At 37.9% G+C, this 21,218-nt stretch overlaps 1 protein-coding gene across 5 annotated transcripts in view; it reads right to left on the minus strand.

Annotated features, from left to right (window-relative positions):
• Positions 1–21,218, minus strand: part of IDE (insulin degrading enzyme) — a 138,218-nt gene that overhangs the window by 16,077 nt on the left and 100,923 nt on the right. For 4 of the 5 annotated variants that reach the window (XM_023740034.1, XM_023740037.1, XM_004369933.2 and 1 more), the window contains 7 exons: positions 20,461–20,583; positions 18,506–18,588; positions 14,978–15,122; positions 12,050–12,160; positions 10,986–11,106; positions 5,016–5,107; positions 2,398–2,509 (listed from right to left, as the gene is read on the minus strand). In XM_023740034.1, the coding sequence (XP_023595802.1) occupies positions 2,398–2,509; positions 5,016–5,107; positions 10,986–11,106; positions 12,050–12,160; positions 14,978–15,122; positions 18,506–18,588; positions 20,461–20,583 (787 nt within the window). Of the gene's footprint in view, positions 1–2,397; positions 2,510–5,015; positions 5,108–10,985; positions 11,107–12,049; positions 12,161–14,342; positions 14,488–14,977; positions 15,123–18,505; positions 18,589–20,460; positions 20,584–21,218 lie in introns of all 5 variants that reach the window. The other variant, XM_023740039.1, reaches the window with a different exon arrangement.

A 21,218-nucleotide genomic window follows, 5' to 3' on the forward strand; every position in this document is an offset into this window, starting at 1 on the left:
TTGATCAAATATTTTATCAAAGTTATGAATAGATGATCATATTTTATGAGTTGATATCTTTATTTCACGAGCAATAAATGTGGCTAGACAAATATATACAGCTTAGGATTTATTTAGTATATAATAAGTCTCACACAATTTCTCTGACATATTAGTAATGATATGTTCACTCAGTCTTATAGATAGTAATTTAGACATCAACAATAAAGGAAGGCAGAGAAGCCTAGAGTTGGATTTCACCTATTTCACTTTTCTGACCAAGTCTAAGCTTGACCAACAGTCAACTTCTGATTGTACACTGGCGGCCCTAAGAAGAAGGAGGCGAACACGGGCTCTAAGTCCCTCCCCATCCAACTTCCAGCCTTTTCATTCATACCCCAAAATGTGTTCTCCCTCACAGTGCCTGAAATTTTTTCCTTTTAAACTGTAAATGTTGTCCCACAGACAGCTAAGTTAAGGTCTGTTTAAGACATTCACAACTGATCAGTTGGCTAAATCAGAAAGATGGAGATGTACTTCAATCTCAAAAGAGCAGAACTGCTAAGTAGTTTAAACAGGCGGAGTGTTACGGATTGACTTGTGTCCCCCAAAAATATGTATTTTAAATCCTAACCTCTATGCCTGTGGTTATAATCTCATTTAGGAATGGGTTATCTTTGTTATGTTAATGAGATAGGATTAGTGTAGGGTGTGTTTTGAGTCAATCTCTTACAAAAATAAAAGGTGCAGATTTGAAAGCAGAGATGGGGAAGATAGATGCCAAGCCATGCAGAGATCTCCAAGGAACCAGGAAACAGAAACTGAAGAGACAAGGACCTTCCCCCGGACGTGATAGAGAGAGGAAACCTTCCCCTAGAGCAAGCGCCCTGAATACGGACTTCCAGCCTCCCAAATTGTGAGAAAATAAATTTGTTTGTTAAAGCCATCTACTTGTGGTATTTCTGTTATAGTAGCACTAGATAAGACAGAGAGGTTCAGAGAAACTGTGTTAGAAGTTTAGAAGAGGGATCAATTACTTCTAGTGGGGAGTTTTAGAGAAAGTTCAGGGAGTAGGTGGCTTATAAGATGGGGCTGGAAAGATAAGTAGGGTGTAGACATAGGTCCATGGGGAAGAAGGGGAAAGAGGAACACTATTTGAGGAGGATGAAATAGCTGGGGGAAAAAAAAAAACCCAGATGAGGCATGCATGGGGAATACCTAACAAGTGAGTTTGGCTAATAAAACTAATGCCTCTGATTCCCAGTCAAATAGACTCCCACCATACAGTTTTGAACAATACGGAAAATATTACTTAATAAGTTTTTATATCAAAAGAAACCATTGTTAATGTAAAAGTAACCCAACATTGCAAATCTCAATATATTAATTATCAATTCTTTATGTTAACTCTTTATAAAAATATACATGTAATGAATGCATATTGTGATCTGTACCTGTGGCTTTCCTAAAACTATTTCTGCCCAAGACTCCTATGGACTTACAATTAAATATTATGATTCCGGTTTCCAATTTTTATGAATAAATTTTATTTCATGCTTGCAGCCAATATTTCTTTAGATTTGTGTATTATTACTTCCTCACTCCCCTATAGTCAAGTGCCAGTCAATTTCAGTTATCATTCTCTTCTAAATGATTGCCTACCTCGAATTTCACCTTTCTGACTCTCCCACCAGAGGATTTTCTGGCAGAATCATCTCTAACTATATACTAACTATACTCTATATAGCAGTCAAGAAATCGAACAACGCATTGCACTGCGTAAATCTACTGCAAAAGATCTCTTTAAAGTGTTAAAAAGCAAAGATGTCACCTTGAAGACTAAGGTGTCTGACCCAAGCCATGGTGTTTTCAATCGCCTCATATGCATATGAAAGCTGGACAATGAATAAAGACAACGGAAGAATTGAAGCCTTTGAATTATGGTGTTGACAAAGAATACTGAATATACCATGGACTGCCAGAAGAACATACAAATCTGTCTGGGAAGAATACAGCCAGAATGCTCCTTAGAAGCAAGGATGGCGAAATTTCATCTTATATACTTCGGACACATTATCAGGAGAGATCAGTCCCTCAAGAAGGATGTCATGCTTGTAGAGGGTCAGCAAAAAAGAGGAAGACCCTCAATGAGATGGACTGACATAGTGGCTGCAACAATGGGCTCAAGCATAACAATGACTGTGAGGACGGTGCAGGACCGAACAGTGTTTTGTTGTGTGATACACAGTCGTTATGAGTTGGAAGCGACTCGACGACACCTAACAACAACAACTATACTTCTATACACATAGTAGAGGTTCCCCACGGATCTCTGACATCCAAATTCAACCCACCTGTAGTCACCCACAATATTATGTCAAAGTAGTCCATTCCCAAAGTTACAGCATTTCAACTTACTGTCAGGGAGTTGAACTTCTCTATACCGAACCAGCTGACTTGGAAGAAGAGGTTTGGTATGAGCATGTTCAATAAGAGTGTCTTCAACCATCTGCATAATTCCTAACGCAGCCTGGGGAGAAACATATGTCATAGCACATTACAAAAACACAAACATATCTTTTTGTGTGTGTGTTTGTGTGTGTGTTTATTGTTGTAGTTTAAGTGAAAGATTACATTTCAAGTTAGTCTCGTATACAAAAATTTATACCTACATTGTTATGTGACCCTGATTGCTCTCCCTATACTGTGACAGCACACTCCTCCTTTCCACCCGATTTCCCATGTCCATTCAACCAGCTCCTAACCCTCTCTTTCTCATCTCACCTCCAGACAGAAGCTGCCCATTTAGTCTCATGTATCTACTTGAGCTAAGAAGCACACTCTTCACGAGTATGATTTTATGTCCCACAGTCCAGTCCCATCTTTGTTTGAAGAGTTGGCCTCGGAAACTGTTTTAGTTCTGAGCTGACAGAGAGGCCAGGGGCCACGCTTTCCGGGGTTCCTCCAGTCTCAGACCGTGAAGTCTGGTTTTCTTACTAGAATTTGAGTTCTGTACCCCACCTTTCTCCTGCTCCATCAGGGAGTCTCTGTTGTGTTCCCTGTCAGTGCGGTCATTAGTGGTAGCTGGGCACCATCTAGTTCTTCTGGTCTCAGGTTGATGAAGTCTCTGGTTTATATGGCCCTTTCTGTCTCTTGGGCTAATATATTCCTTGTGTCTTTGGAGTTCTTCATTCTCCTTTACTCCAGGTGGTTGGGACCAATTGATACATCTTAGACGGCCGCTTGCAAGCTTTTAAGACCCTAGATGCCACTCACCAAAGTAGGATGCAGAATATTTTCTTAATAAGCTTTGTTATGCCAATTGACCTAGATGTCCCCTGAAAGCACAGTTCCCAGACCCTCACCCCTGCTACTCTGTCCCTCAAAGTGTTTCACTGTATTCAGGAAACTTCTTAGCTTTGGTTTAGTCCAGTTGTGCTGACTTCCCCTGTAATGTGTGCTGTCCTTCCCTTCACCTAAGATAATTCTTGTCTACTATCTAGTTAGTGAATAACCCTCACCCTCCCTCCTCACCCTCGTAACCATCAAAGAATGTTTTCTTCTGTGTTTAAACCCTTTCTTGTGTTCTTATAATAATGGCCTTATACAATATTTTTCCTTCTGTGACTGACTAAATTCACTCAGCATAATGACCTCCAGCTTCCTCCACGTTATGTTTCATGGCTTCATCGTTGTTCTTTATCGTTGCATAACAAACCTATCTTTTTGTATTTTTTGTACTTTAGATGAAGGTTTACAGAAAAAAGTAGTTTCTCATTAAACAATTAGTACACATACTGTTTTATGACATTGGTTAACCACCCCATGACATGTCAACACTCTCCCTTCTCAACCTTGAGTTCCCTATTACCAGCTTGCCTGTCCCCTCCTGCCTTCTAGTCCTTGTCCCTGGGCTGTTATGCCCCTTTAGTCTCATTTTGTTTAATGGGCCTGTCTAATCTTTGGCTGAAAGGTGAACCATGGGAGTGACTTCATTACTGAGCTAAAAGGGTGTCCGGGGGAATACAAACATATCTTTTATGCGAAAATAAAAAGTTTATTGGATGACAGTCTATGCAATATGAAAACAACATGCCTGTGAAATAAACTAGTCTAGCTGATCATAAAAATGGGTTTTCAAATCCTAGTTTAATACATTTGTTCCCATTCAAATGGGTAAAAATTGAATTTGTTAATACAGTCAATTTGCAATATAGTCAATATGGTGGTAGCAAAGAGAAGCAGGGATGCAGACAATCATCAGCACTGATCTCAATGCTGAGAAAAAGGCATTGCAAAGCTGGAGAGGTACTGGTGATGGAAAGTTGGTCCTCAATGAATGACCCCGATGGCAAACACTTGGGGTCATACCAAGTATTACATAACGAAGGAGATGAGCTTTATTTTGAGTAAAACTGATGTTGGTAAGAATCCTGTCTTCTGTCAGTTAACAGCAACTGACCTTGGGCATACTGTTTTGAAGGCAGTATAGCAGAGTGGTGGAGAGTATGGGTTCTTGAAGCAGACTGCCATGAGAACTCCAGAGTGCTTTTCATGTGCCAAGCACTTTGTATGTACTATTTAATTTAATCTTTATAATCCATGATGTAGGTGCTACTATAACTCTAACTTTATAGTTAAGGAAATTGAGCATAGACAGATTAAGACATTTTCAGATTACATTTCAAGGATGTAGCAGAGACAGAATTTGAATCCAGACTGTTTGATTCCACAGTATGCACTCTTCTATCTGCTACCCAGTCCTGCAACCTACACACAGCAGAGATCATTATTCCCATTTTCTCCTATGATTGTACAGGGCAGGCAACAGCAGAGGAGGCAGCCATGAAAATAGGTCCACAGTCAACCACCATCATTCTACTCCCCCTGAGCCCTCTCCTACCTTCCTCCATAGAACACAGAAGCCTGGTGAACTCTAATGTGCTCACGGTCTTAAGACAAACCAGGGAGAAAGCTTCTTGCATTGATCCATAAAAAAGTACTAAAACCAAACATAAAATAAGCATAACACCCACCTGCTTTGCTATGTTTCCATGAAGAAGGGCTTCAATGTGCAACCTGGACAGAAGCTGAGGTATGAAGGCCTTAAGGCGAGGGAGGGTGACATCTGTAAAGGTGTAAAAAATAGTAAGCTCTAGCTACAAGGTTGTTTTTTCCCCTTTTTATTTGAGATAATTTCAGGCTGACACTTTAGTCTCTTCCAATCCGTGACAGTTCCCTGGTCTTTCCTTGTCTTTCATGACCTTATGACTTTTGAAGAGTACTGTGCAGTTATTTTATAGAATGTCCCTAATTTGGGCCTGTCTAGCATTTTCTCATGATTAAATAGAGCTTATATATTACTAGACAGAATACCACAGAGGTGAGGTGCTTTTCTTAGTGCATCGTATCAGGGGACACATGATGTTGATGTGTTGTAGTAGTAGTACTGGTGATCTTAACATTGATCACTTGGTTAAGGTGGTATGTGCCAGATTTTGTCACTGAAAATTTACTATTTTGGTTATAACTGATTAATTCAAAATAATGTTTCATCTGTAAGAAATTCTGAAAAGCCCACCTGCCCATCGATGCCTATTTTTCCCACACTAATTAATACATACTTGTTTTAGGGGAAATAATTTGAGACTATGCAAATATCCTGCCTATCAAATTTTATCTGCTAATTTTAGCTTCCATTGGTGGATACTGCCTGTAGCAATTATTACTATGGTGCTCTAAGGTGACTTTTCTATTTTGACTTTTCTATTTCCCTCAATCCTTTTACATTTACTAATTTAATTCTTCTATAAGGAAGAGTTGCCCCTTCTCTATTAAGGCACCAGAGTAATAATTGCTACAGGCACGTTCCATCAATGGATGCTAAAATTAGTGGGTGAAATCTAAGGAGAGAAGGGGGAAGGGAATTAACTTTTTTTTTTTTTGTGGTAAAAATACATATGGTATTTGCCATTTCAACATTTCTTACATGCATAATTCAGTGACATCAATTATATTCATTATGTTGTGTAACCATCACCACTGTTTCCAAATTTTTCCATCACCTTTAACAAACTCAATGCCCTTTAAGCAATAATTCACCCCTTCCCTCGGGAATCAATCCGTAATGAGTGTTTATTATGGGTTAGGCATTTTATAGACATTATCTTATATTCTATAAAGTATGTACTATCATATCTATTTTAAAGGTGAGAAAAACTGACATCAATAAAATTTAAGTTTCTTGTCCAAAGTCATCAAGCTTTAAGTTGCAGAGCTAGGACTTGATCCTTGGTCTAATTCCAAAGAGCATACTCTTTATACTCCACCAGAGCCTTAGGGCTCCTTAGGAGCCCTCTCCACTAGGTGCCCTCAATGTTCTCGGCAGACTTCTATCACAACACTTACCCCTCTTGCTTCTATTGAGAAGATCTGTATACATTTATGCTTCCCCACTAGACTAGAGGTCCCTGACCCAAGAAACCCCAACTAATTGTTTCGTATCGTAAGCACCTGGATTCCAGTGCCTGTTCCAGAGCAACGGTCAGTAAATGCTATTGGACCACTCTGAACTCTGAGGCTCTTGCCACCTGGGCACCTGGATAGCTGATTGACTTAGAGGGTCATACAGTAGCCAGCCTGTCACACTGAGCTGTCTACAAATTAAGCTACCTTCGCATTACTGGTTTATAGTATGAGGGTATATATCAAAACAGAATGGTTATTTATTAGAGCGGTGAATTTCAACCATTAAAGTGCTGACTTTCTTTTTATTAAGCACATTTTAGGAAGGCTTCGCATGACTGTGAGATAGTATTCATTTTAGAGCTTACTCTGCTTAAAATTCACATGCCATCTGACCGAGATTCTAACAAAGGGGAAAAAACCAGATACCTCTGCTTTTTGATCAAGCTGAAAGCAGGTTCAGTTCCTTGACAACGTATTTAAAATCAATTATTTAGTATTTTTTAAAAGGGTAAAATTCTTTTAACTGTATAAAATTCTTTTTGCAAAGAAAAGTATATTAGCTATCCAGATAAAAATGCATCTGTTTGAAATATCTAGAATAGGTAAATGCACAGAGACAAAAGTTTATTAGTGGTTACAGGGGCTGGGGTGGAGGGAATGAAGAGTTATTGCTTAAGGGGTACCGAGTTTCTGTTTAGGGTGATGAAAAACTTTTGGAAATAGTAGTGTTGGTTACACAACATGACGAATGTAATTAATGTCACTGAACTGTATTATAAATGGCTAAAATGGCAATTTTTTTTACTACATTTGTTTGACAATATTTTAAAAAGAGCATTTGTTCTAGTTAATGAATTCTGTAATCTATACTCCTACCCAATGCCTGAGGTCACCAATTAAACAAGGATTTTTAATACTTTGCTCTTGATTTGTCACTGAAGACATCAAAAGTATAGTATTACATAATAAGGACAAGTAGGGACTTGTCATAAAAGATCATTAAAAACCCAACAGTATTCTTTTTTTAAATTGCACTTTAATTCTTATTGCTAGGCATGTAGGAAGAAAGATCCATAGGTGAAGTAATGCTGGGAAGTGAAAATGATAAAACAGTAATAAAGGGTGAAGTCAGTCTACATTCTTCCGAATAAAGTAACCCTGAAAGTTATCTCATTTCATTCCATAGATATTCATCAGATACACACTGGGGCATAATATTACACTAGGTACTAAATGAAGAAGACATAATCACTACCCTCAAGGAGTTTAGGACTTCCAGTCAAAACTCCTAAAAACTAGATTTAAGGAAATAGGAAAAAAAAGCAAGAAAAGACCATTCCTTAGGCTTTACACATTTTCCAGTTTTTTATTTTTTCCCATACAAAAATTTATACATACATCGTTATGTGACCCTAATTGCTCTCCCATACTGTGACAGCACACTCCTCCTTTCCACCTCTGATTCCCCATGTCCATTCAACCAGCTCTTAATCCTCTCTGCCTTCCCATCTCACCTCCGGACAGAAGCTGCCCATTTAGTCTCTTGTATCTACTTGAGCTAAGAGGCACACTCCTCACGAGTATCACTTAATGTCCCATAGTCCGGTTCAATCCCTGTCTGAAGAGTTGGCCTTGGAAACTGTTTTAGTTCTGGGCTGATAGACCATCTGGGGGCCATGCTTTCTGGGGTTCCTCCAGTCTCAGTCAGACCATTAAGTCTGGTCTTCTTACTAGAATTCGAGTTCTGCATCCCACCTTTCTCCTGCTCCATCCGGGACTCTCAGTTGTGTTCCCAGTCAGGGCAATCATTGGTGGTAGCTGGCCACCATCTAGTTCTTCTGGTCTCAGGCTGATGAAGTCTCTGGTTTATGTGGCCCTTTCTGTCCCTTGGGCTACTACTTTCCTTGTGTCTTTGGTGTTCTTCATTCTCCTTTACTCCAGGTGGTTGGGACCAAGTGATGCATCTTAGATGGCCGCTTGCAAGCTTTTAAGACCCCTGACGGCACTCACTGAAGTAGGATGCAGAACATTTTCTTAATAAGCTTTGTTATGCCAGTTGACCTAGATGTCCCCTGAAAGCACAGTCCCCAGGCCCCTACCCCTGCTACTCTGTCCCTCAAAGTGTTTCACTGTATTCAGGAAACTTCTTAGCTTTGGTTTAGTCCAGTTGTGCTGACTTCCCCTGTAGTGAATGCTGTCCTTCCCTTCACCTAAGATAATTCTTACCTACTGTCTAGTTAGTAAATAACCCTCAACCTGCCTCCCCACCCTTGTAACCATTAAAGAATGTTTTCTTCTATGTTTAAACCTTTTCTTGAGTTCTTATAATAGCAGTCTTATACAATATTTGTCCTTCTGTGACTGACTAAATTCACTCAGCATAATGACCCCCAGCTTCCTCCATGTTATAAGGTGTTTCACGGTTTCATCATTGTTCTTTATCGTTGCATAGTATTCCATTGTGTGGATATACCATAATTTGTTTATCCATTCGTCCATTGACGGACACCTAGGTTGCTTCCATCTTTTTGCTATTGTGAACAGTGCTGCAATGAACGTGGGTGTACATATATCTATTCGTGTGATGGCTCTTATTTCTCTAGGATATATTCCAAGGAGAGGATAGCTGGATCGTATGGTACTTCTATTTCTAGCTTTTTAATGAAGCACCAAATCGATCTCCAAAGTGGTTGAACCATTTTACATTCCCACCAACAGTGTATAAGTCTCTCCACAACCTCTCCAGCATTTATTATTTTGTGTTTTTTGGATTAATGCTAGCCTTGTTGGAGTGAGATGATATCTCATTGTCGTTTTGATCCGCATTTCTCTAATGGCTAATTGAGCGTTTCTTCATGTGTCTGTTAGCCGCCTGAATATCTTCTTTGGCGAAGTGCCTGTTCATATCCTTTGCTCATTTTTTTAATGGGGCTATCTGTCTTTTTGTTGTTGAGGTTTTGAGGTATCGTAGATTTCAGGGATTAGACGCTGACTGGATTTGTCGTAGCTAAATTTTTTTCCCAGTCTGTGGTTTTCTTTTGACTCTTTTAGTGAAGTCTTTTGATGACCATAAGTGTTTGATTTTTAGGAGCTCCTAGTTATCTAGTCTCTCTCTTGGTGCTTGTGCATTGTTACTTATGGTTCGTATTGTGTTTATACCATGTATTAGGGCTCCTAGCATTGTCCCTATTTTTTCTTCCACGATGTTTATCATTTTCGATTTTATATTTACGTCTTTGATCCATTTTGAGTTAGTTTTTGTGTATGGTGTGAGGTATGGGTCTTGTTTCAGTTTTTTGCAGATGGATATCCAGTTATGCCAGCACCATTTGTTAAAGAGACTGTGTTTTCCCCAGTTAACGGACTTTGGGCCTTTGTCAAATATCAGCTGCTCATAGTTGAATGAATTTATGTCTGGATTCTCAATTCTGTTCCATTGGTCTATGTATCTGTTGTTTTATCAGTACCAGGCTGTTTTGACTACCGTGGTCGTATAATAGGTTCTAAAATCGGGTAGTGTGAGGCCTCCCACTTTGTTGTTCTTCTTGAGTAATGCTTTACTTATCCGGGGCCTCTTCCCTTTCCATATGAAGTTGGTGATTTTTTTCTCCATCTCATTGAAAAATGCTGTTGGAATTTGGATTGGGATTGCATTGTATCTGTAGATCATTTTGGGTAGAACTGACATTTTCACAGTGTTGCGTCTACCTATCCATGAGCAAGGTTTGTTTTTCCACTTATGCAGGTCTCTTTTGGTTTCCTGCAGTAGTGTCTTGTACTTTTCATTGTATAGGTCTTTTACGTCTCTGGTTAGATTTATTCCTAAGTATTTTATCTTCTTGGGGGCTATTGTAAATGGTATAGATTTGGTGATTTCCTCTTCAAGGTTCACTTTGTTGGTGTAAAGGAAACCAACTGATTTTCGTATGTTTATCTTGTATACTGAAACTTTGCTGAAATCTTCTATTAGTTCCAGTAGTTTTCTTCTGGATTCTTTGGGGTTTTCTGTACATAAGATCATATCATCTGCAAACAGAGATACTTTGACTTCTTCCCTACCAATCAGGATGCCCTTTATTTCTTTTTCTAGCCTAACTGCTCTGGCTAGGACCCATTTTCCGGTTTTTAACTGAACCAGACAGACCTAAAGATGCCAAAGCAGGAAAAATGCCTAAGCAGTCTTTCTGTGTGATGAAAGTTCAAACTCAGCCCATTTTTCATTTTCTGAAAACTTCAATATTAACGAGGTCGGTGCGTGGGTGAGAACACTTAGTCATCTGTAGGAATCTATGAACAATAATAAGTAAGTGTTGGGTCCACGTTGAAAATAGCAAGTGTGACTAAATTGCCTGAATGCAGAAGCCACTTCAAAGGCTACCATTGTTTTTATAAAATATATGCATACCTGGCTTCAATAGAACTATGTCATTATAAAATATTATATAAACATTATTTAAACATCTGATATTCACAAAAACTAAAGTGATTCTAGAAAAAAATGAAGACAACATTAGGCTTTTCAGTAGAAAAAGTCTCACCATCCAGGGCTTCTTTTAACTCTTCTTTAGTCCAGGCTACTTCAGTCATCAGCAAGCGGAGGTAGTACATGGCATGCTGGTGAGGCTGTTCAGCCCGAAAATTGTTAAGAGATCGCATATACTAGTGAAGAGAGACATGAGTTCATTCATTTTGTAAATTTTTTAAAATCACTTCCAAAGACCAGCTATAATCAAACTTAACATTGTATAAATTATGTGTTACTGGGATGTGGGAATATTTACTTCTTTCTGAAGAATATAACTAAGAATGAAACCTTACCCCCTCTGATACTTAAACTAAAGGGATACTTCTTCTTTATCCAACCTGCTGCTTTACCCCTAGCATCTGACATATACTTTAAGTGCTTTCACTATAGGACATCCTTCATCTCTCAGAAAGTTATCCCCAGCTCTGCAGGGTCTCCATCTTTTGTCATCCTTGGATTCTACACTATAAAGAAATTCTGAAAGTTTCTGTAGTGTTTCTAAGCAAACAGTATGGATGTGTGAGTGTGTGTGTGTGTGTGTAAAAAGACTGGACCTTCATTTCAAAACTGATGCTAATTTCTTATGGTGCACAATGAAGATCATATGTTGGTTTTAAGAGCAGCTCTCCATTGCATACTTCCATTACTGGGCCAAATGTGGGTTAAATTTAAGTGGAAGATACATCCAGCCTAAATAGTCTGCCCTAATATGACAAGGTTGTTTCATGGTAGGGCAGAACTCATTCTGCTGAATCAAATGTTCTTATGAAATGGAGGTTGGATGAAACCTTCAAGGAGTCTCTGACAGCCACTAGGTCTACCTCAAGATTCTCTCTAAAAGTCAGTTTTGCAACTGCCCTAGCTCTTGGGGCCTACAGAGAAGGGGGCCAGGTGTCTACCAGAGCCTTCTAGCTTTCTTTCTGGGTAGAATACAGGATTTTACAAAGACAGGGTAAGATGAATGCAACAGGATTATAAATGTTTCTTTTCTTGTTCTTTTTCAAAAAAATTTCATAATATGATATTACTTTGTGAATAAAAAATTATAAATTACAAAAATTAGTCCAGAAAACTTACTGCCTCTTTGATAATTTCAAATCTTTTTTCATCAATCTCAAAGGTAGCCATTTTCTCAATTATCTTCTTTAGCAAAATTGGTTGTTTGTCATTGTAACCTTTCACTGAGAGCTATAAAAAGAGATCAGGGTATTAAAGGTCTAGAAATATCATGAAACAACTTCCAGATAAACATACTAAGCTTGATTTTTAAACATCTAGAAAATCCCAAAGCCAGGTGTATTAAAATAAAAATGAAACAAATTCAATTAATTTAACTTCTCACAAATACAGTTTAACACTTAGAAAGATAACATTAACCATCTTTATTAGGTAATACCCAAAAGCATAATTTCACTTTTCCTAAACAAAATCAACAGTACGTAAACTTACCTGACACCAAACTATGGCTGCACACACATCATCATAACTGAAGTTCTTATTAAATCAAAATTACGGAATGTGTTTTATCTTCAGAAAGAACTTCCAATGAGTGGCAGACTTAAGGTTTTTATAGGTGTGGTAAAAAAAGGGGAGTGTTACCTAGCAACTACTGGATACATCCAAAATTATTTATGCTTACATATTTTAAAAATCACCCTTGGAGAAATCAGGCAGCTTCAAATGTGCATTATATGGCATTTTGACACTTTTTTCATTCAATGTTGCCCAGTAAGGATCCATACTTCTTAGCTCTGTTGATATCCCAAAAGCAAATAGCAAAAGCAGATGTACAGCAAGGATACACTGCACGCACCATCAGGATTCTGCCTTACAACAATACAGTAAGTCCCCGGGTTAAGAACGTTTGACTTACAGGCAAGTCTTACTTAAGAATGGACTGCCATAAAGCCTAAAAATTTGAGTTTACTACAATGGTTTCTAATAATAAATGTATGCGCTACTTTGTGACTCTCACGAAAACACCGCTTAGTTTGGGAGTCTTTTGGTTAGCAGCGAGTCCTTTACCACTGCGCCACCAGGGCTCCTCTATATGTATAGAAAGGTAAAATATATACTGTATACTAAGACAAACATTTGACTAACTGATGTTAAATTAGAACTGTATGTACTTGTTCTGATTTACCTACAAATTCAACCTAAAGAAAGCTTGTTCATAACCCGGGGACTCGCCCTCCTAATAGTGGATTATTAGTGCATAGAAGTTTCTGAAAGAGTAATGCTTTGAAAAGCGGGGAATGCCTGTTATTATATTTCCACACGGTGGTAGCCACAACAGTAGAGGGTATACTGTGACTAGAACACTGTGAAAGCCCCTAACCTATGAAGAATGACATACATAAACCTCAGCAGGAAGGAAGGTCACCGGCTGAGGAAAGCACAAGTACTGCAGGGATTAGACTAATAATGGAAAGCCCGTTTCATCACAAATAAAAACTCATTTATGTTAATGATCATTTGCTACTAAAAGTCAAAGGCAAAATACAGAAAATAAATTATTACTTTTTTATTTAGAGTTCATTTTGACTCTGGGCTTCAAATTTCCCAGACTCTGAGAATGGTGAGATTTATATACATTCTTATACATTAAACAAAAGCTACCAGAGGACTTATTTATGTGAAGAAAAAAAAAGTCACTGCAAAACAAAACAAAATTTAAGGCCTTTTGGATAAGAATTTTAAAAGGAGTACACAGCACATGCTCTCATTTTGATTTTTACTAAAACATACAAAATATCTTTAAGAAAAGTGAAGATGAATGTGTGCCATCAAAGCGATGTTAATTTGGAACTGAAATAATAAGCAAGCTTGGAAACATATCACAAACAGTTCGGGAGAAAAATCTAGTTATTGCTTGGGATACATTAATAATGCTTATTTTAAAACACACTTAAAAATAGTTAATGATGCATGCTACAAAATAAATAAAATGAAAACGTCAAGGGTATTCAAACACAAGAACTTCACACCACTGTCAGCAGAAATAAAGGAAGCTTATATACAAGCAAAATTCAAGCACCACAACAATAATTACGTATATCTTTCACTTACAGATGTATATTCAAATGCATGGAAAGAACAGCATGCTTTCATGATTAATATATTAAACATCTCAAGCTGAGGAACATGCAAATAAATGTAGCACACATACATGTTCACAAGGTACACTAAACTTTACTGAATCATTCATTAGTGGAACTAATACTAGTTTGAGGTCTTCAATCATTAAAAAGATTCAAGGAAAAAAACCATCAACCTTCTTGTTTAAAAATGCAGAAGTTAATAGTTTTCCCAAGCTCAACATAATGCTTAAAAGGTGTGGTGCCTTTTCTTTGTTTTTCATTTTACTTACAAGTATTGCATTCATTCCTGATGCAATGCCATAGCTCAAACCTGAGAGGCGTGCTGCATATGTATACTCTTTTAAATCATCCTTCAGTAACCTGATAAACAGGTATGTCATGTTGCAATGGAGAGGGTCAGCATAAATGTAGCGACTAACAAAAAGAAAAACAAAAGAAATGCTTTGATACCTCAAGCAGTGGCATGGTAATGAAGAAACATGACATGACTGAAGAGTATGGATATGCAGCCTCATGATCTGAACTGAATAGTACAGGCCAACCTTCCGTTTTACAAAGGTTGGAAAACTCCATTCCCTTTTGCCAGAGAGCAAGACTTCAGATATACAATGTGTGAGATCTAAACCTAAATCAGGGTCCAATTTTGTTTGGGGAGAAAAAGATGACAATCTGATGAAAGATGTTCCAAAAAAAAAGAGAGAAAGAAATCAAGGAAAATTTGAACATGAATGGTATATTGCTGAATACTTAGAATAAGGCCTAACTTAAAAATTAAATGAGAAAATATGATTAGCCATAAAGGTTAAGAAAATAAATTAAACTCATACCCTTAATCAAAAATGCTTCCATCAAATCAATATAAAAAATGTTGATGAGTGGAAGGCTCTAAGATGTGGGTACTTACATACATCCCATAGATGGTATTTTGGAGGTCATAGCTCAAGCCTGCTAGCTCTGCTGCATATGCATACTCGTTGAGTGAGTCTTTGAGGAGTTCAAGGTACAAATAGGCCATGTTACAGTGCAAGGGGTCCACATAAGCAAATGGGCTGGAAGAAAATGTTGACAGTAAAATAGCTGGTTTATAACTTCTCAATGTAATGTGGCCTTTTCAGATGGATCAAGAAGCAGAACACGGGTTAATATAATTTCCTGAGGAAACCGTTAAATTCTTAAGTCTGTTTCTTCTTCTTAGGAGGAAAAAAACAAGATGTCAGAAAAAGAAGCCTGAAACGCGCCATGTGTGCTGGCGGTAGTGAAGAGGGAGAAGGAAGTGCTTACCATAGATGGCGTGGCAGAACTAGGAAGTTAGAAATGCAGAGCAGGTCAGGAGTGGGAACAGGCCAAAATGCATGTCTAGGTTTAGGCTAATAGGAGGAGGCATGGCTGATAGAGCTGATACAGCATTTGCATGTCCTCTTTCTCCTCCAGGTAAGTCATACCCTTGGTGGACAGAAGTGTGAACTTAAAATGTTCATGTGCTGTGATTATATGGACTTGGAAGAGACCTGTAAAAATGTTAGCTTATCCTTGAGTTTACCCCCAAGCCAACAAAGCTAGAGCACTGTCAGTAAAATAACGGATAATTCCTACCATAAAACTGCAGTCAGAACTAGGAAAAAATACTAAAATACAGAAATATCTAACTGGGAAAGAGTAACAATAGAGAGGAAATAAATACAGAGTGCTAAGGCTAAATCAAGGAGCCTTGGTGGTGCAGTGGTTAAGCACTTGGCTGCTAACTAAAAGGTAGGCAGTTCTATCCCACCAGCCACTCCATGGCAGAAAGATGTGGCAGTCGGCTTCCATAAAGATTACAGTCTTAGAAGCCCTATGGGGCAATTCTACTCTGTCCTGTAGGGTCGCTATAAGTTGGAATTGACTTGACGGCAACGGGTTTGGTTTTTTTTTGGTTTAAGGCTAAATAGGACCAAAGAGATCATTTAATTTAAAATCTTCAATCCTAGATAAGAAATAATTTTCCCCATGTCACCTGGCCTGGCAGCAACCGAGTTGGGACTCAAATGCAAGTCAAACAACATACTCATCTGACTGTACGAGGCTGCTTATCTTTATCAGAATCTAGTAAGGGAGACATTTATTCATTCAACACAAATTACATGCTTACAATGCCAGGCTCTTCTCTAGGCACTGGTACTAAAGAGGGAACAAAACTGGCAAAGTCCCTGACCTCACAGAGCTTACAGTCTTTTTGGAAGACACAGATAATATAAACAAACAAATAAATTTAAATATGCTATATCAGGTAGTGATAGCGCTATGGAGAAGAAATAAGCAGGGTAGGGGAACAAGGAGTGAAGGTGTGTTGATGATGGGGAAGAAAGATTGCTAGTCTACTTAACATGGTCAATCAAAGCCTCTCTGAGAAGCTGACATTGGTTCCAGGCCTGAAGGGAGTGAGCCCTGGGGATGTCTGGAGGAAGAACTTTCCAGGCTGAGGAAACAGCTAGTGCAAAGGGCCTGAAGCAGGTACCTGCTTGTTTGGCAGCAAATTAAAAGTTTCACTCTCTCTGTAACACAGTAAATATAACTTAACGTACTGAGATCAAAGCCAACAATTGTTATCAAAGTTGATAATAAAGCAAAAATGGGGATAAAATGCTTAGCCATTTAAAAAACTAACATCAAAGAGAAAATTCTATAGCTATACAAACATTTCCACCTTGGAAATCTAAATGAATGCTCTGCCAATTAATTTTTTTAAGTATGTCATTTAATTTTTTAAACATGATCACTGGTTTCCTTCTTTAGGCAAGCAACACCTCAGAAACTTAAGGCACACCTCACAAAAGCAAAATCATCAAATTGAGAGAGCCACAACAGCCCCATGGACATCTGTGTATCTCTCCTAGGTGGAAGTGAAATGTCAGAAAAGCCAAGTCTGGGAGCTCAAAGCCATGTCGCTCAGGCGTAAAACTCTAAGAGGTGTCCTAAAATGCTACATCCAAAAAAAAAAAAAAAAAAAGAAAAGAAATGCTACATCCATGGCTCCTAGACTGGTATAACTGGAGAGGCTCCTAAGCTAACTTTTAAAAGAGAACTGGAATGCCTAAATTCTGGCTCATTTGTTAATTTTTTAAAAATCGTATTATTTTGTATAATATATACTTAAATATATAAGGTTTTAAAAACTGTAACAAAGTATACATAATATACTCCCATTGCTGAAAAATTAAAAAGGATACAGAAAGAGAGAATTTCTGTTAAGAATGTACAAGAAACCCAACAGTGGTTACCTCTAGGAAGACCAGACTACAGAGAAGGAGATTGGTGGAAGGCAGACATTTTAAACTACGTTTGGGCAGCTTAAAGAACAAAAAATTGTCAAATGATCTCTCAAAAGGTATTCTGAAGAAATTCATAACCATAAAGGCCAAACAGGAAAGTAGTGACAAGCTGTTTAGGGTGTCAAAAATACCACTCTACTGAACAGCTTTTGCCATAACCTGACAACTCATGTCTAGTGTAAAAAATTAACAACCTCAATGCAGCCCTAGATAATCCACGGATCTCAGCTATAAAACACAATGCTTACATCCCTACAATTTCAACACACTTGCTGGTGAAATACTAACTTTCCATTTAGAGATTCTTTTTTCCTTTTCCAAAATAGTTAAAACATAAAAAATAAAGCTTTAATTTCATGTCACTCCAATCTAATAAAATTCTCAATGAAAAAGTTGATAATCAGATTGAATATTATTATATCATAATGGATTTATTTCACATAAAACCACCGAATTTTAGAAATATAAAATTATAAGGTGTAAACTCAAAAGAGTAAAATTAAACTGTGTGATACACTTTTATCGCTAACATAAGCAAAAGGAGAAAGAGATGATCTGGAGATTTGCATTGAGAAATCATTGCAATGGAAGCTTTAGTCGTAAATTTTACTGAGCATCTTTTTTACTAAATCATTTTTAAGTAACCAAGCCAGGAATAGAGAAAGCAACGGTTAAGGGTTCCAGTCAATTAGAGGGCTGGAAGAGACTCAAGGTCATTTAGTAACTACTACTACCTCTTCTTCTGGGAAAGGTCCAGGAATACAAAACCAAAACAAAAAGCACCCCATATTGTTTAATCTTTCCTCAGTAAGCCTTCTAGGTGACTCTATAACCTCCTCATGTTCCAAAATCTTGAATATTTTATTCAAGATTTAGCTTTAGGAAGGTCTTCCTAATAGCTAATATAAATCATTTCAGCTGCAGAGTATACCCATCAACGGAAAGGAAGAGGAATTAAAACCTTGGCTTTTACAATATCCCTTAAGAGCAGCAGCCTTCCTCTGTCTAGGCTAAATAATTTTAATTCCATTTATTTCTAGACATGGATCCTCAAGGAAGCACAGAAACTTTTAGAATCGCTGACTTTTATAAGAAGCTTTGTAAGCTACATTCATTTTACATACCTGAAAAATTCAAAGTTGAGACAAGCCTTTGGCAAGAAAAACTTGTCATCTTGTTTGAACCAGAGTTTGCTCATAGCTGTGTCCTGTGATGGATAAATAATTTGGTTAGGAAAATATGGGCATATTCAGCAAAAATGTTCAATCAAATCACTTTTCATGAGGAGAAGGACAGAGGCAATGGTTGAGAGTTTTGTTCTGGAGAGGCTGCCATCTTATGGCATTGAAGCATACTCAGAAGGTCGCCAGGTGGAAAGATAAAGAGAAAACAGCTGATCCCAGTAGCTGAGAAAAATCATGTTTCTGTCTCCCCTGGGGAAGGGAGATGTGGGAACAGCGGGGGAAGAGACAGATCGAAGAAGCCAATACCAACTCTCCTGTCTGCCATCTTTCTGGGCACTGGAAGACGGAGGCAGAACTTAAGGTGATGTGGTAATCAGTCTCCAAGATGGCCCCCTATAATCCATGCCTCTTAAGATTCACACCCACACTGGACCAGGGTTGGTCTGTCTGACCAACAGAATATGACAGAAGTGATGGTATGAAACTTCCAAGATTAGATTATAAACAGACACTGTGGTGTCTACCTTGGTCACTCATCTTCTCTCTTGGAACACTTGTTTCATGGGAAGCCAGCTGCCATGTCAAGCAACCCTACGGAGAGGACTACATGGTGAAGAACTGACGCCTGCCAACAACCATGCAACTGAACTTGGAAGAGAATCCTCCAGTCCTGGTTGAGACTTCAGATGACTAAGGCCACAGCAGACGGCTTGACTATAACCTCATGAGACCCTGAGCCAGAACTATCCAATTATGCCACACCTGGATTCCTGACTCTCAGAAACAGTGTGAAATAATAAATGGTTGTGGTTTTAAGGAGCTAAATTTTGGTATAATTTGTTATGCAGCCATGAATAACATAAGCAAGGATGAATGAATAAGCCACTACCTTGACTATCCACTCCAGTCATACTATAATAAAAATGGACTTACATGCTCGTTTGAATCTATACTGAAACTGACAAAAGATATACAACTTGTTTAATTTTTTCCTTAGTTTATTCTGAAAGGTCTTCTTTTTAAAACTAACAATAACAACAACAAAAAAACAAAAACAGAAGTGAGCAACTTTTCTCTTTGTATAACTTTATAACTCATTAAAATGTCATTTTTAAAGACAAATGGTTGTTTCCTTAATAATCTAGCTGCCTGAGATAAATTAAATTTGATGTTCCTAAACACTGGTTTTTGTCTCACTGCATTAATCTGAATGTTAGGTCATCTGAAGAAAAGAAAAAGCAAGAAAGATGTGTCTATCTATGGTGGTGAGGGAGAACTTGCAAGAGTTTAGAAGGATATGCCACAATAATCTGATCCATTTTTCTCCACAATTAACAAAGTTGTGAAATAATAGCATGAAAAGAACATTCTGAAAAAGAAAAAGACAAAAAACTTCTCTATCATCCTTCCCACTTGCTTATAACTCCATTAATTCCATATGCCACTCTGTCATAATAAGAACTGTTTTTAAGGGCAGGAAATCGACAAGCTTCCCTTGGACATGTACTCTTCCAGGCTTTAGAGATTCTTTCTTAACTCTAATTTAAATGGTACAGCATAAATCTACTTCCTTACTGGGTCTTCAGTGGCTATGGAAAAGAGACCGCTATCTTTGAACAGACTTGTGGTTATAGCCCAGGTTTACTTTTTCTCCTGCAAAGAAAACTATCCTCTAGATTCTATGTAGGTTAATAGTTTTATTTGTTTGCTTGTTTTAACATTTTGAGCCTTCTAATATTCTTTGTGGTTATTCTTTCTGTAATTTTTCTGTTACCTCTCAGGATATGAGCCTCTAAAACCAACAAAGTACCAAATGTAAGAAACCATCTCCCTAGTCCCTTCCATGTACTAGGTCTGTACGCCCAAATTTAAAATCAATGATTCAAATATGTTACCTTAATAAGAGCAGGGTATGGTGTTGCTTCTTTTTCTAATGATAAAATCTCAAAATTTGTAGGAATAAATTCATTCTTTGTTGGAAGTTTAAATTTCCCATTCAGGTCAGCATTTTGCCATTTCTGGATAAATAATGAAAAACACACAAACACAAGCAATTAGAGTCTGATTCAAGGGTTTAGAACAGTCAATTTGCTCAATTTCAATGCAAAAATTAAGGGGATAAATGTCAGACAGCATTCTTTTCCTTTATCTATAATGAGGTCATTACCAAGATCTATTGATGGGTTTTCATGAAACTTGAGTTGGTCTTTTTGGTATAATAAAGGTTTTGCACTAACTTATCTTTCTTCTGTACACACCTCTAAAATGACCATCTAAGGTTAAGGAACAATTTTAGATTGTGGAGCACAGAGAAGCTGAAGTCGACATGAAGATCATGTTTGTTTTAGCTCTTTGAAGAACGGAAAACAATATGTACAGGAATATGTTCTTACAGCTGCTCAAAAATAGGTCATTTATATAAGAGTTAAACTATCAGCTACACTAAGTTACTCTGAAGTACGGCCTGAAAGCCAGGCTAAAGGCTTCGTTCATTTCAGTGCTGCTTCTTAAGGCCTGGTCCACACCTCTCCCAGATGACCACGTCAAAACTTTCAAGTGAACCAGTAATTCAACCACAAGGCTAAGGACAAAGTTGACACTTAAGTCTGGATTGTGGGACAGGGATGACACAACCTGCAGGTTGGATCTCTTC

Source organism: Trichechus manatus, unplaced genomic scaffold (genome assembly GCF_000243295.1).
Source record: "Trichechus manatus latirostris isolate Lorelei unplaced genomic scaffold, TriManLat1.0 scaffold00007, whole genome shotgun sequence".
Taxonomy (NCBI): domain Eukaryota; kingdom Metazoa; phylum Chordata; class Mammalia; order Sirenia; family Trichechidae; genus Trichechus; species Trichechus manatus.